The sequence below is a fragment of the Bos indicus x Bos taurus genome, chromosome 2, assembly GCF_003369695.1.
Source record: "Bos indicus x Bos taurus breed Angus x Brahman F1 hybrid chromosome 2, Bos_hybrid_MaternalHap_v2.0, whole genome shotgun sequence".
Lineage (NCBI taxonomy): Eukaryota > Metazoa > Chordata > Mammalia > Artiodactyla > Bovidae > Bos > Bos indicus x Bos taurus.
The window spans coordinates 99424625-99437193 of NC_040077.1; the positions used below are offsets into that span (position 1 = coordinate 99424625).

The window sequence follows — 12569 nt, forward strand, 5'->3', positions numbered from 1 at the left end:
TTCTCCACAAGTGTGCGTGTGCTTGTACGTGTGTGTGTGCATGTGTGTGGGCATTCACAATGGTGAAGAGGATTTTTGGACAGAAGGAGGATAGAGCATGTGAACCTGCTCTCAATTCTAAATTTATTCACCTTCTAGAGGAAAAAAAGAAAAGGAAAAGTCCTTATTAAAATAGGTTTGCTGTCTTTTAAAGAAATAGTTGCTGAGATTCGTTAGATGCAGTGACACTATTTCTTTTATAGTTCAGTGCTTTTCTCCTTTCTGTAATGTCTTTGTTATTCAACTGTTATCAATATCAAAGGTATTCTAATTATTATTCATTTTAACAATGCATCCTTTGAAAAGTTAAAAAAAATGTGTACCCATCTTTGAATTGTCCTACATCGGTTACATTAGGTAATATGCTAACCTATGATAGAATTACTTTCACAAAATGTACTTGCATTTTTATTAATACGCGTATCACTAAATTCCTTTTTTTTCATCATCACTGCTTTTGCTTATATTTTGTTGAAGGAGTAATACAAGGTAGCATTTATCAAAGAGAGATCCTTACTTTAAGTTGATTGTCACAACAAAGAAACATAAAGTCTCTGTGAAAGACTTTTATCAAGTGGAATCTCAAAGGTATAATTGCTTGTTTTTTCTTATATCTTTAGTTTCCAGCAAAATTTGGAAGAATTTCTGCACTGTACACAATGTATATGTGATACCAGCTTCATGAAGGTGTCGATAGAAGTTATTAAAAAATGTTAAACAGAAACATTTTAGTGGGTATAAATTCAATTCCATAAAGCATTCTTGCAGAAATGATTTCTCTTAAAATCAACATATATAAAGATCAACAGAATTTTACATGAGAGTATCACATATTGACTAGATTGCCTCAGGGATAAACATGTATGTGTGTACCTTTTGATTAGCAACATGCACTTGATTGAGTTTTTGGCCAGTAAAGTTGCTTACCCTTGGGTGCAGTTTGGATGGCACGGGTGGCACTCTCGATCTTGATCAGCATACTTGAAAATGAAACTGTTTGCCCCCTGTAAGCCATCTGGACATTTTTCCACACAGTTCGGGCCATCCTTGAAATGGGAGCACTTTGTACAGTTGTCAGGTCCCTAAAAAGTGTGAGGGGAAAAAAAACAAAATGAAGAAAGAAAAATGGGTGCCTTTTCTTCTGGAATGTATTCATCTAGTTTAGCTACTGAGACCTCAGTGGATGGCGAAATGTCCTCTAGGAAGAGCATTTTCAGAAGTACAAAAGGGGATGCTGCTAGTATAGATTTTCAATCCGCAAAACTGTCCAGTGGCTTTCTAGAAGGACATCAATATTTTCTTTCTGTCATTTATTCCCAGTGAGATTACACTGCAACAGTATTTGGTAACAACACATTTTTCCTAGAAATATTTAATCACAGTCACTAGGAATATGTCAATATGATCATGAATTAATGAAGATGAGGAAATGATAGGCATTAGGCTTAACACTGAATTTCATATACAAGTGAGATGTAAACTCTCCTTTGGTAGTACCATGAGTATGTAAACAATGAATTTAAAATTTTCTGTGGTTGAATTATCAGGAATTAGGCATTTTAGGTAAATCAAAGTTAATTTCTAAATTACTCTCCATCTCAAATCAGCCTATAATGCTAAAATTATATCATCTCTATGAATAGAGATTTTAGAAAATCACAGTATAATACTAAGCATAATAAAAGCATGACCTAATGAGCAAATGTCAAAAACTCCAATAATAAACTGGATACAAAAGAATATTATATGGAGAGACTAAAAACTGGTGATATAACTATGAGCATAATCTATATTATACTAAGTCACTTTATATATTTATGTTTACAATTTCTAATATCTAACACATTCAATTATAATAAGCAATAACAGGAAAATATATTTAAATGTCATAATAAAAGTAAAAATATTAAATTCCTATCAAACATCTACAAATTTTTCCAAAGGAATTGATATGGATTTGGTGTTGGGACAGTAAGCATGCAAGAAATGATAAATAATGCTTTCACAAATCAAATTGAGAACACCGTGGTGAAAAATGCTATTGTCTTAAAATATTCTCATATACTTACACATTTGACTGTTTTGAATAATTGTATAATAAGTAGGAATGATATTATCTACTTAAAATTTGTTTTAGTCTCCTTTTGAATACCATATTTTCTCAGGATTCCTCTTCTTTTTGCTCCTTGGAACTTCTTACCTCCACTCCTGTCCTCACAAGTTTGTTTACAGCCATAAGGCTCAACATTTATGACAGTTCACATAGAACATAATTTAGATAAATAAGATATACTTAGTATAGAGAGGGATGTTTAATATTATTAGGTTTACAATTATAAATGATGTGAATGTGACAGACAAGACCAAGGAGACATCATACAGGTCTATTTATTAGGCAGGGAGTTGGGGATCAGTCTATTCATGGGAGTGTATTACATCTGGCCAGACATTACAAGTGGTGATATAAGGCATCAGGAAATCAAGAAACATAATACTTTAATCTTGTTCTTGAAGTCTGTGTTCTGTTTCTGTTTTGTAAATTCATTTATATCATTTCTTTTTAGACTCCACATGTAAATGATATCATACGATATTTCTCCTTTGCAGTCTGACTTACTTCACTCAGTATGATACTCTAAGTCCGTCCATGTTGCTGCAAATGGCATTCTTTGATTCTTTTTTATGGCTGAGTAATATGGTTGCCAGGCGAAGGCTGGGAGGAAGGGATAGTCAGGGAGCTTGGGATGGACATGTATGAATCGCTATATGTTAAATGGATAACAAACAAGGACCTACTGTATAGCACATGGAACTCTGTTCAATATTATGTGGCAGCCTGGATGGGAGAGGTGTTGGGGGAGAATGGACACATGTATATGTTTGACTGAAGTTCATGACATTGTACAGGAAACAGGGATCAAGACAATCCCCATGGAAAAGAAATGCAAAAAAGCAAAATGGCTGTCTGGGGAGACATTACAAATAGCTGTGAAAAGAAGAGAAGCGAAAAGCAAAGGAGAAAAGGAAAGATATAAGCATCTGAATGCAGAGTTCCAAAGAATAGCAAGAAGAGATAAGAAAGCCTTCCTCAGCGATCAATGCAAAGAAATAGAGGAAAACAACAGAATGGGAAAGACTAGAGATCTCTTCAAAAAATTAGAAATACCAAGGAAAGATTTCGAGCCATGCAAAGATGGGCTCGATAAAGGACAGTAATGGTATGAACCTAATAGAAGCAGAAGATATTAAGAAGAGGTGGCAAGAATACAGAAAAGAACTATACAAAAAAGATCTTCATGACCCAGATAATCACGATGGTATGATCACTCACCTAAAGCCAGACATTCTAGAATGTGAAGTCAAGTGGGCCTTAGAAAGCATCACTATGAACGAAGCTAGTGGAGGTGATGGAATTCCAGTTGAGCTATTTCAAATCCTGAAAGATGATGCTGTGAAAGTGCTGCACTCAATATGCTAGCAAATTTGGAAAACTCAGCAGTGGCCACAGGACTGGAAAAGGTCAGTTTGCATTCCAATCCCAAAGAAAGGCAATGCCAAAGAATGCTCAAACTACCGCACAATTGCACGCATCTCACACGCTACTAAAGTAATGCTCAAAATTCTCCAAGTCAGGCTTCAGCAATACGTTAACCATGAACTTCCAGAAGTTCAAGCTGGTTTTAGAAAAGGCAGAGGAACCAGAGATCAAATTGCCAACATTTGCTGGATCATCAAAAAAGCAAGAGAGTTCCAGAAAAACATCTATTTCTGCTTTATTGACTATGCCAAAGCCTTTGACCATGTGGATCACAAGAAACTGCGGAAAATTCTGAAAGAGATGGGAATACCAGACCACCTGACCTGCCTCTTGAGAAACCTATATGCAGGTTAGGAAGCAACAGTTAGAACTGGACATGGAACAACAGACTGGTTCCGAATAGGAAAAGGAGTACATCAAGGTTGTATATTGTCACCCTGCTTATTTAACTTCTATACAGAGTACATCATGAGAAACGCTGGGCTGGAAGAAGCACAAGCTGGAATCAAGATTGTCAGGAGAAATATCAATAACCTCAGATATGGAGATGATACTATCCTTTTGGCAGAAAGTGAAGAAGAACTAAAAAGCCTCTTGGTGAAGGTGAAATAGGAGAGTGGAAAAGTTGGCTTAAAGCCCAACATTCAGAAAACGAAGATCATGGCATCTGGTCCCTTCACTTCATGGGAAATAAATGGGAAAACAGTGTCAGACTTTATTTTTTTGGGCTCCAAAATCACTGCAGATGGTGACTGCAGCCATGAAATTAAAAGACGCTTACTCCTTGGAAGGAAAGTTATGACCAACCTAGATAGCATATTCAAAAGCAAAGACATTATTTTGCCAACAAAGGTCCGTCTAGTCAAGGCTATGGTTTTTCCAGTAGTCATGTATGGATGTGAGAGTTGGACTGTGAAGAAGGCTGAGCGCCAAAGAATTGATACTTTTGAACTATGGTGTTAGAGAAGACTCTTGAGAATCCCTTGGACTGCAAGGAGATCCAACCAGTCCATCCTAAAGGAGATCAGCCCTGGGTGTTCTTTGGAAGGAATGATGCCAAAGCTGAAACTCCAGTATTTTGGCCACCTCATGCAAAGAGCTGACTCATGGGAAAAGACTCTGATGCTGGGAGGGATTTGGGGCACAAGGAGAAGGGGACGACAGAGGATGAGATGGCTGGATGGCATCACTGACTCGATGGACGTGAGTTTGAGTGAACTCCGGGAGTTGGTGATGGACAGGGAGGCTTGGCGTGCTGCAATTCATGGCGTCGCATAGAGTCGCATATGACTGAGCGACTGAACTGAACTGATATGTTTGACTGAATCCCTTTGCTGCCACCTGAAACTGTCACAACATCGTTTATTAATTGGCTATATCCCAATACAAAATAAAATTTTTAAAGCATATACAAAAATAAAATTTAAAAAAAGAAATATAATATTTTAAAATTTAAAGATAAAGGCAGCTAATGAAGAATAGCAGTGCAAAGAAAAAGAGGGTAATCTGAAAGAAATTCCTGGAAATATACTGGTGAGGTTCAATCAAGTACCGTTTTGACTATTTTGAAGTGAGAATCTATCAATCTATCTACCTAAGATCTAACTAGATAAACAGATATAGATATATAATCATTTTTCTTAATTTCCTATATGTATTTTATATGTGTACATGTATGTACACATATATGTACATATATTTAATATTTATATACATATATTTTTTTCTATGAAATAGAATTATGTTCAACCTGAAGAGTTTGCTACTGGCAACTTATTTCCTACCAAAAGAATACTTCACATGCTTCCAATTTTAACACCTGCTCATGGGTACTTAGGCACGTAATGCTGTCTATTATACAAAATCATTTACTCTGCCAGTAGGCTCAGTGGCATGACATTGTATAAGACAAGTGACAAGCTGATGTCGTCTTTCAGAACACAAGAATAAAATTTACTAGGAGTAAATTAGGCAGTCATAAAATTAGGAATTATTTTTCTATAAAATTCTTCTAATGTAAAATAATGTCTAGGTAAAATCAACAGATGTAAAAAATACACAAAATTAAAATTAAATTCACATTTAATCTTTAGGCATACTTTAATAGAATATATTTTTTAACTTCCTCATATTTAGAGCATCTCTTAGCCTTTTGACTATATTACCATGATATGAAATCAAATGTCCAGAGCTGACACAACAAAAATATAGTCTGACAAATCTCAAGAGGAATGAAATGTACTGATTCTTCATCTCATTTCCATAATAAAGAGATTTAAAGAAATACATGTGTGTCTAATGGGTACTCTTCTATCATTATTTTCCCAAAACTTTTAAGATTCTAGGTCCAGTAAATGAACTAATAAATGCAATAATAGCAAACAAAGGTGAAGGCAATATTCTTCCTTATCTCTGATTTTAAGCTATCCTTGAACTCAATAATCTAGACAGAAAACTAAAGGATAGTCTAAATCCTGACAGAAATATTTCATTTTTTTTCTCAGTGACAATTGACATTTTTCTTTGGTAGTTACTGTAAAAGACAAAGCCATGGTTCACCAGTATCTAATTCTCTGAACTTTCAGCTTCATAGAATATAGAAATTCCCTACCACTAGACGGGAGGTGTGTCTTACTATGGATAATGAAATTAAGCAGAAGCAATTTAAGAAACTGTTGGTGCTAAACTCTCCGGCCTCTTTCCCTGCTGCTGATGTGGGGGTCTTATGTACATGTGAAGAGTGAAAGTGTTAGTCATTCATTCAGTGTGTCTGACTCTGAGATCCCAGGACTGTAGTCCACCAAGATCCTCTCCCCATAGAATTCTCCAGGCAAGAATACTGGAGTGAGTCAGTTCAGTTCAGTTGCTCAGTCGTGTTTGACTCTTTGTGACTCCATGGACAGCAGCACAACAGGCCTCCCTGTCCATCACCAACTCCTGAAGCCTACTCAAACTCATGTCCATCGTCTCAGTGATACCATTCAACCATCTCATTCTCTGTCATCCCCTTCTCCTCCCGCCCTCAATCTTTCCCAGCATCAGGGTCTTTTCAAATGAGTTGCTTCTTCGCATCAGGTGGCCAAAGTGTTGGAATTTCAGCTTCAGCATCAGTCCTTCCAATGAATATTCAGAGTGGACTGGTTGGATCTCCTTGCAGTCCAAGGGACTCTCGAGAGTCTTCTCCAACACCACAGTTCAAAAGCATCAGTTCTTCGGTGCTCAGCTTTCTTTATAATCCCATTCTCACATCCGTACATGACTACTGGAAAAGCCATAGCTTTGACTAGACAGACCTTTGTTGGTAAAGTAATGTCTCTGTTTTTTAATATGCTGTCTAGGTTGGTCATAGCTTTTCTTCCAAGGAGCAAGCGTCTTTTAATGTCCTGGCTGCAGTCACCATCTGCAGTGATTTTGGAGCCCCCCCAAAATAAAGTCTGTCACTGTTTCCATTGTTTTCTCATCTATTTGCCATAAAATGATGGGACTGGATGCCATGATCTTCTTAACTCTCCTCTTTCATCAAGAGGCTCTCCAGTTCTTCTTTGCTGTCTGCCATAAGGGTGGTTAGCCATTTCCTTCTCCAGGGAATGTTCCTGACCCTGAGGGAACACTCCTGAGGGACTGAAATCAAGTCTCCTGCATTGCAGACAGATTCCTTACCATCTGAGCCACCAGAGGTGCCATAAATTCAAAACTTCTTGGAATGCCAAATCATCAGAGTAGGGATGAGGGAAGGGTCTGAGAAAGCTTCCCAGAATTTCAGTGCACTTTACATGAAATATATTTAAATATTTTTCTGTAGTCTACTGCAATATGGTGGTTATTTATTATGGCAACACAAGCTTTATTAACCTGACTTTAATAGCTACTTCAGCTTTTATCAGGTCCCATCTCCTAGGCTTTCTCTTCTCTTGCTGCCTCTCTGGCTTGTATTTTGGTCTCCTTTGACTTTATCTGATGTCCCTTTTCTTCTTGCATTCCCTGTCTTATCTTTCTTGATAGGACTATATAGGAATAGTGAAGGTGTGTCAGAAAAGATAAAATTGTTTTAAAAAAGAGGAAGAAATTGAATAAAGAATAAAATAAATAAAACCAAGGGCAGACAGACAAGGATATAAAACCAGAGGCTTGTTTTATTTCAGATCTATCCCTCTCAAGATTACCCTAAATATATGTCACATTTAAATAAGATAATACCATCCATTTTACATCCATGTGTGATGTATATTCCCAGAAAGCACTTTATTCTTATTACATTATAGACATTGTTGTCTAGAGAAAGAAAAAGTGAAATGAAAAGAGTGTGGAATTTGGTGTCATAATCTCTATAGTTGAATTCCAGCTCCACATCTTACTAACTTGCTGAGTTTTAGAATAACTTTCCAGTCATTACAGTGGGTTCAATTTCTTTATATTTTAAATGGATAACAGGATAGTATGTTTCAGGTGTAATAGTGTTTGACAAATATAAATATTTATCAATTATTATCATTAGGGAAACACTGACAGATCAGGAAAATGAGATTTCAACAGAATAAATCATGAGGCCAGGTGTGGGAATTCCAATTAGCTTTATGACTTCTTCTATGTCATCATAATGTCAGTCTCATGAAGAATTTTCCTGAACCTCTAGGATATCCTAAGCGATATATACCAGTTACATGACACATAAAACCACCACTGTCTCTAGTTTTGATAAACAATATGTAGACCCAGAAACAGGCATACACCTTATACAATGTTGCCTGAGCTCAATTCTGGAAGTTTTTCAGATAGAGTAACCTAAAAGACACTATGCTCTTGTTTAGCATTTCAAGGCTTACTGATCAAGTGATCAAGCAGGTTTTCTTGATTTCAGGCTCTAATCTTCTATAGTTGAGTGATTTAACTTTAACGAGCTTTTTGTACTTTTGACTTTTTGCCTTCTCTAATCTCTAGAACTATTCATTCACAATTTTAGCAATAAATAGTGATTTTAAGCATTTGACCCACCAATGCCATCCTTACAGAATCAAAATATGTTCATTAAAAATCTGTCTGTTCATTTTTTCTTGATTATCAAATAATTTTGAAAATTGCAAGAATATTCACTTTCAGGGCTTTTTGATGTGTATTCTTATAAACTATCTCAATTCCTTTGAGGAATAGACTGTAAAAACAAAGACATCAATAAGCTAGTTACTTCTTAGCATACTTATATACCACAGGAGGCAGCATAAGGAATGCAACAAGCACGGGACTGATTTTGCAGTTTGCCTTCTTCAGAGAAGACAGCCAAATTCTTGGTTATTGTAACCGTATGCTTTTAAACTCTCTTTCTCTGAAAGATACTTTTTTCTTTTTTTTCATTCTCAGACATATGGTTCCTAGATACGATAGTTTTTAGACAAACTTTACAGAGACAGGTCAACTTACTTTAACAACCCAGTATGGAATTTTACTTTCCTGTTTCCCAACATTCTTTACAGAATCCACATTTCTCATGCTGCAGATTAATTGTATTTTCCATTACTACCCTTAGCAGAAAAAGAAAATAGCCACATATGCCCTTAGCATACTTACTTGGCCATCATTACATACTAAATTGTCTTTTAGACTTTGGTTCTTTATGTCAAATCATATCACTTCTTTTTCTCAGAGGTTTGTTTTTCCAAACTTAATCATACTCATGGTAGTCCTTTGAACTGTCCAAGTATCCCACATACTTCTTTAGATGTTCCACAACGGCTCACTGGGGCCTAATGGAAGTTTGGAGGGCTCAATGATAATTTTTTTCTAAGCTAATTAAGTGCTGAATAAGCACTCTGGTAGAAAAAATTAATGCTATTTAAATTTCAAATGAATTCTTATGGAGCAGTGTGGACCTCTTGGCAACACTCAAATGTTGGTCCTCAAATTTTCTACTGATAGATGATTCAACAGACAAATAAACTGAAAATTTGTCTAAAGAAGGATGAATATGACACTTTGGAATGAAAAACTCATACTGACCTCATTATTAAGAAAAAGTCTCATTTTAAGAATGATGGGAACCAAAGGAAGGTCTAAAAAATAATTATCACTTTTCTCCATAAAACTAACTTTAAACTACATAAATGTCAGCATGTTCATGAGGACTTTGCTAATCCTATAGCCCCTTCTTTGATCAACATGGTTCAATTTTTTCTCTCTGCCACAGTATTTTATTACATAGTTTTAGATTTTAATTATGAAAGCTTGCCTTCCCCATTTTTTCAATTTTTCCTCCTAATGCTATCAAAGTTAAATGATTAAACACAGATATGAATATGTTACAGTTTACCTCAAACAAAACATGAACTTTCCTATTTACAAATCTTTACATGATTCCTCAGTCTAGATTCTTCTTAAAGGCATAGCTCAGACACCCCTTTTCTTTGGCTTTCTTTGGTGCCCCAGTTTTCAACTCAAAGATTTGATTTCTCCCTCATATGTGTTCCTATAACAGTTTATACATATTTATGTTTTATCAATTATTTTGCCTCCACTTAGTTATTTGTGTATCTCTCTTTTCACCATGATGCAATCTTTAAGGACAATACCATATTTTCTTTTAAAATAATTATGTTGGAAATAAATATTTAAGAAACTGAAGTTTTAAGTCTTTTAAGCTGTAAACCTCTTGAGGGGAAATTATTGATTGTGATTCCCCATAGCATTCTATAAATACCTATTTAATGGGTGGATAAACGACACAGCAATGACTCAACAGATATTCATACATGAAACCAAATAAGCCAACACAAGCACAGATGTCTTCAGGCTTACCGGTCCATGGCATGTGAGGATGCCATCTTCCATCTTCTCACACTGGGGGTCACACTCGACACAGATGGAGCCATTCTCAAACTCCCGAAATTCACTGTGAAAACACCAGCAGCATGAGGCAGTGTAAGCAAACAAGCTGTCAACTTAACAAATGAAGTAACATCTGCTAAAAGTCCTATTGGCAGAGTAAATTCTAGAGTTTGTTTCTCTATGTGCCAGGAGCATCAGAATCATTTCCCTGTACATTAACGAGTAAGTTCTCCATTAGGAGAAAAGATAAACTGCAGCCAGATGGCTCCTCTTGCCCTCCATTGGGTTCAACGACAGACTCATTCAGGAAACCTCTCTTGTGAGAGATATTCCAGCAGTCTCAAAAAAAAAAAAGAAAAAGAAAAAAGGAAAAGAAAAAGAAAAAAAAAAGTATTACTCTTTTGATGACATAGCAGAACCATTCCTGCTATTTTAAGTAAGGCTGTGCCTATTTGTCCCTATATAAAATTTTACTCTTGGCTGAAGTCTTATTTTTTAAACTTTGAAAGAACTATTGTATTTTTCTTGTTGCTAAGTAACATGAATGTTCCCTATCCTTGTCCTTCAAATCCCAAGACTCTTCAATTTATTTTTAGTGAAACTTCAAAAATGCTTTGATTTCTTTTCTTCTTTCAAAATATCTGCCTTGGAGAATTAGAGAAAATATCTTTTCATGGTAGATTTTATTTTCTTAGATTATTGATCTAATATCACAACATTCTTTTCAGTTTAGACTTTTTTTGAAGTAATTCTATATGATATAAAATTAATAAAAAATAGTTTAATGATAACATCCTAAAACTTTTTAATTAAAATCTAGGATGACGGTCATCGCTTCCCCTAACCTTACATTTTGTGGCTATTTGAATATTAAATGTTACCAATATATAAGTTTTCTAATCAATATCTACTCTAGAATTTTCATTTCAGTAATTGCATATCCATTATGTATGACTTCCCAGGTGGCGCTTATGGTAAAAACCTGTCTGCCAATGCAGGAGACAAGAGATGCAAGTTCAATCCCTTGGCCAGGAAGATTCCTGAAGAAGGAGATGACAACCAATTCTAGTATTCTTGCCTGGAGAATTCTATGAACAGAGGAGCCTGGTGGGCTACAGTCCATTGGGTCATACAAGTTGGACATGACTTAAGTGACTTAGCACAGCACACAACACTGTATAATATGCATACAACCACACTGTTTCCACTAATGTATGAGAGGATGAGGTGTTGGGTATAAACAACTTAGAATGTCAGCTATGAATAATTAACAAAATTTGACTAAATATTTATAGTTACTTTATTATTTTGTGCCTTTGTATCATGAGCGACCATTCCAAACTGATAGCACTGACAATATGGCAATTGGTCATTAACTAGGTAATAAATTCAAATATATTTTTCCTTAGTATCCATTCTTTTTTTCATAGCAGAATATCTCATTTGGTGATAATAAAGCCTTAACAAATGATTGAAATCCACAGGGTGGGCTATATTTTCTGTTGGTTATATTAAGATTACATCTACTTCAAGGTAAAATAATGGTTTGGTTTTCAAACTAAATAGCATAAATCTATGATGAGTTATGTGTGGATGTACATATTTACTTACACAGATTTTGCACTCAAATTGAAGTGTTAGTTTGTTATGGATTAACTTTTTACAAAATTTCTAGAGTTTAAACTGTCAAATACATATTTTTTTTTTATTTTGCATGTTTTATCAACATGAGTGATATAAAATATTCAACAGAGGAAAACTTCAGAATATAAGGGTTAAAATGATGTGGTGCTGGTGGAGGTGGGGAATGGAATTCAATTGTAAAGAGAATCAAAAGCATCATGTGTAAATGAGATTATATGATTGTTACAGCAAAGTCTGCAATCATCAGCAAAGCACCATTTCTGAAAACAGCTTCTTGGGTGATGAAAGAATTAGGATACTAAATGAAGACAACCATTTTTATGTTTCTAAGACACAGGCCATCCTTGTCTTTTCTCTGGAGCTCCCTTCTCCATATACAGAGTTGAGGAATAAAATGAGGAATAAAAAGAGTCCTAGAGATAACCTAGGAAATGGAGAAGGAAATGGCAACCCACTCCAGTGTTCTTCCCTAGAGAATCCCAGGGATGGCGGAGCCCGGTGGGCTGCCATCTATGGGGTCACAGAGTCAGAC

At 35.6% G+C, this 12569-nt stretch overlaps 1 protein-coding gene across 6 annotated transcripts in view; it reads right to left on the reverse strand.

Annotated features, from left to right (window-relative positions):
• Positions 1-12569, reverse strand: part of ERBB4 (erb-b2 receptor tyrosine kinase 4) — a 1287830-nt gene that overhangs the window by 294869 nt on the left and 980392 nt on the right. For all 6 annotated transcript variants that reach the window (XM_027566608.1, XM_027566583.1, XM_027566617.1 and 3 more), the window contains exons 14-15: positions 10364-10457; positions 967-1121 (exon numbers count right to left, since the gene is read on the reverse strand). In XM_027566608.1, coding sequence (XP_027422409.1) covers positions 967-1121; positions 10364-10457 — 249 coding nt within the window. The remainder of the gene's footprint in view (positions 1-966; positions 1122-10363; positions 10458-12569) is intronic.